At 38.9% G+C, this 3,107-nt stretch overlaps 1 protein-coding gene across 1 annotated transcript in view; it reads right to left on the reverse strand.

Moving 5' to 3' along the window:
• Positions 1–3,107, reverse strand: part of gramd2aa (GRAM domain containing 2Aa) — a 12,412-nt gene continuing 9,305 nt past the window's right edge. The window contains exons 9-11 of the mRNA XM_031848769.1: positions 2,479–2,572; positions 1,582–1,686; positions 1–1,108 (exon numbers count right to left, since the gene is read on the reverse strand). Of these exons, the coding sequence (XP_031704629.1) occupies positions 1,105–1,108; positions 1,582–1,686; positions 2,479–2,572 (203 nt within the window). The 3' untranslated portion in view covers positions 1–1,104. The remainder of the gene's footprint in view (positions 1,109–1,581; positions 1,687–2,478; positions 2,573–3,107) is intronic.

The raw sequence follows: 3,107 nt of genomic DNA on the forward strand, positions 1-3,107 counted from the left end.
TTTTTCTTTGTCTACATTTTCTTGCCAATTTAATTCTTAAGGATTTCACAAACTAGTCCAGGACAACATTCCACCCATGTCTGCAAAATCATTGAATACACCTTTAGACAAAGATATAGTCACATGAACCTCACTCTGTCCATTTTAAGTCGTTGGTGACTTCAATTGAAATGTATAAAATAAAAATAAAACATCCTGGGAACTCCTTTCATACAGCAGATTATCACAACTAAAACAGAAATGATGCATGTCGCCGAACCATCTCATTCACATTATAGATAACACCAACAAGTGGTGCTAAATGACAGGTAACTTCAATCAGTCAAGTATCTGTGCTCATAACATGACTTCCTTCCATAAGAACCCTCAAAAATGACAACCGAGTACCTATTATCAAGAATAACATAGATCTAAACTCTTAAAACTGTTACATACATTTGAAATAATGTGGACATATTTTTTTAAAAAGTGCATTTTGTTGTAGTTTGTTTTAGCCGTCGACTGAGGGCTATGGCAAGACCTCACCAGAAAGACAAACAAACATTTGGTTTAGTCAACTCGTCCGTCAGAAAATGTTTGATATAAACACCACAACTCACCTGAAATGTCTTTTCTAACCGTCTTTTCAAGTAATTAATGTGTTGAATTATCTCTTACCTTTCTGTCCTCGCCTCTCGTCTCAACCACCACTCCTAAACGCCTTCACTGTCACAAACGGCAGCTTCAACTGCAATCTGCTCGCTATTTCAATGTTTACAGATTTACGCTGCAGGGTCATGTGGTAAAAGATGAAATGTCTGTGAGAGGGAAAGGCAATGGTAGACAATCATAATCTACAGTAAAACCTACTTTAAATTCAGAAATAAATAGTCTGTTTGCATAGTCTGGAAGTGATCACTAGATAGGAAGTCATTTGACGGAGGGGAAGGTCTGTCAGACGCCTGGGCTCGGGCTGATGTTGCTCCTTTCATGTCGGTACGTGTTGGTTGATCTCTTCTGGGCTCTAATGCTGGTGCTGGATCTGTGCACGAGGGCATCGTCAGCTCAAAGCATGAGAGGAGAAAAAAAGCCGGCAATCCGATGTGTCACAGCTAAGAGCGGTGGTTACCTGGATGAGAAGAAAGCAGCCAGGTTAGTGGACTCTCTGGATTAAATGGAGAGTAAATCAACCGCTTAGATCGGCTCTTTTTGTTATTATTTCATCCCAGCACACACACCAATACTGTGCATGAGAAAACCAACAGAATATCTAACTACCTCTACCCAAACCTCATTTGTTTTACCTAAACATATCTAAACACCCTCCAGGGACATCTAGAAACATCGTACACGTTTATTTATTTTGATGTGATTGTATTTACTAGTATTGTTCCTGTTAAATAACAATGTCATAAAATATAATATATCATATAATAATACAACATACTAAACATAACTCTTCTTGTCTCACACATCTTGATTATTCTGTCTCTTATGACTAAATCTAAACTTTCATGGACACTGAATGTCCTTTATTTCTGATATATCAATGTGTTTTTCTTTGACACGTATTGCCTGCTGAAGCAGCTGTTGCAGCGTTACCTCTCTCTCAGGGGCAGATTTGGGTTACTCAGGAAGGACAGCTGCTGCTCCAGACTGCACACACGGAAGGCCAGGTAGCAGGACGACAGGATGAGGAGAATAATACTGACCAAAGAACACGAGACACACAGATTAGGACAAACGTAAAAAGGTTTAGTGATGATGATCCTCTGGTTATGTGGAGGAAGAGAGCTGTAATGTCTTTTGATGAACACTGGGAGGCGACGTTTGACTTTCTCTCAACATATCACAGCACTTCACTGTCCTTGAACAACAGTTTAAATCCGTCTTAAAGCACCAGAGCAGTGCTTCTTTTTTCATCTTATTGTTACACGTTTTGCAAATCACTTTATATTACTGCTGAACATTTACTGAGTAGCGATGGAACATTTCAAAATGTTGTGTAGGTTATCTAAAATAAACCTGCACTGTATTACCACACAATGATAACATAACAATGAAAATAAATAATGTAAGAGTGACATTTATTCGTCTTTTAATTCATTCAAGAGTGACTTAATATGCATGCATTGAGTATTACATGTCAGGCCTAAATGTATACTGCGTTTTCATTGTAATTTATATGGATTGTAATCTGTGATATGCCAGTGTGAACAGGGGGGGGTCAGAGGTCACCGTCAGCAATATGACAAACCTTCAGGAGCACAAAGGGAATCACTGCTCTCTCAAGGACACTAAGGCTTCACGATCATTCATAATTAAGTTTCGTCTCATACGAGGTCTGATCCCTTTGTGTTCAGGTTGACGGAGTGAATCGCCCACTATTTATATAATGCTCGCAGTGTGTGTGTGTGTGTGTATAGCTGTGAGTCAGCTGACGGAGGAGGTGATGGTGGTGATGTTGGTGTCTGTGTGTGTGTCGCTCTGTATACTCACAGCAGGGTGAAGAACTTGAGCAGCTGGTACTCCATCTGGCCCAGTTCTGCCAGTGGCTCTGATAAAAGACCTCTGTCTGTTTGCAGAGCTCGCTCTGTAAAACACACACACACACACACACACACACACACTATAACATAAAACCATTAACAGTACTTGGCTTGACTTTCACTTTCAATAGTGCTGGCCCACCTGTTAGAGTAATGGTGTGACGATATGCACTTTAGGGCTAGAAAATAAAATACGAAATTAAGTAAATCTAATTTTTGTTCATAGATATGAAATGCAATTAAATTCTATAAGTTAACACTGTGAGCTGTTATAAACATTGTCGTTGTCATAAGGCAAAAATATCAACCAAGTAAAGAGTTTGAAGAATGTTAGACCAACCAATTATGTATGTATTTATGTATTTATATACACATATATATATTCATTGTTGATTCAAAATATTGCAAAGAGTGAACCCGATATTGTCTGAATCATATAAAACCATGAGCTGACCATCATACCTCGACGTCTCTACAATGATTGTATGCTAGCCGTTATGTATGCTTTGCTTCATTTTGCACAGCTCCTATATGTGTGTGTGTGTGTGTGTGTGTGTGTGTGTGTGTGTGTGTGTGTGT

This window comes from Anarrhichthys ocellatus, unplaced genomic scaffold, assembly GCF_004355925.1.
Source record: "Anarrhichthys ocellatus isolate YVR2014 unplaced genomic scaffold, GSC_Weel_1.0 scaffold8, whole genome shotgun sequence".
NCBI classification, from domain to species: Eukaryota; Metazoa; Chordata; class Actinopteri; order Perciformes; family Anarhichadidae; genus Anarrhichthys; species Anarrhichthys ocellatus.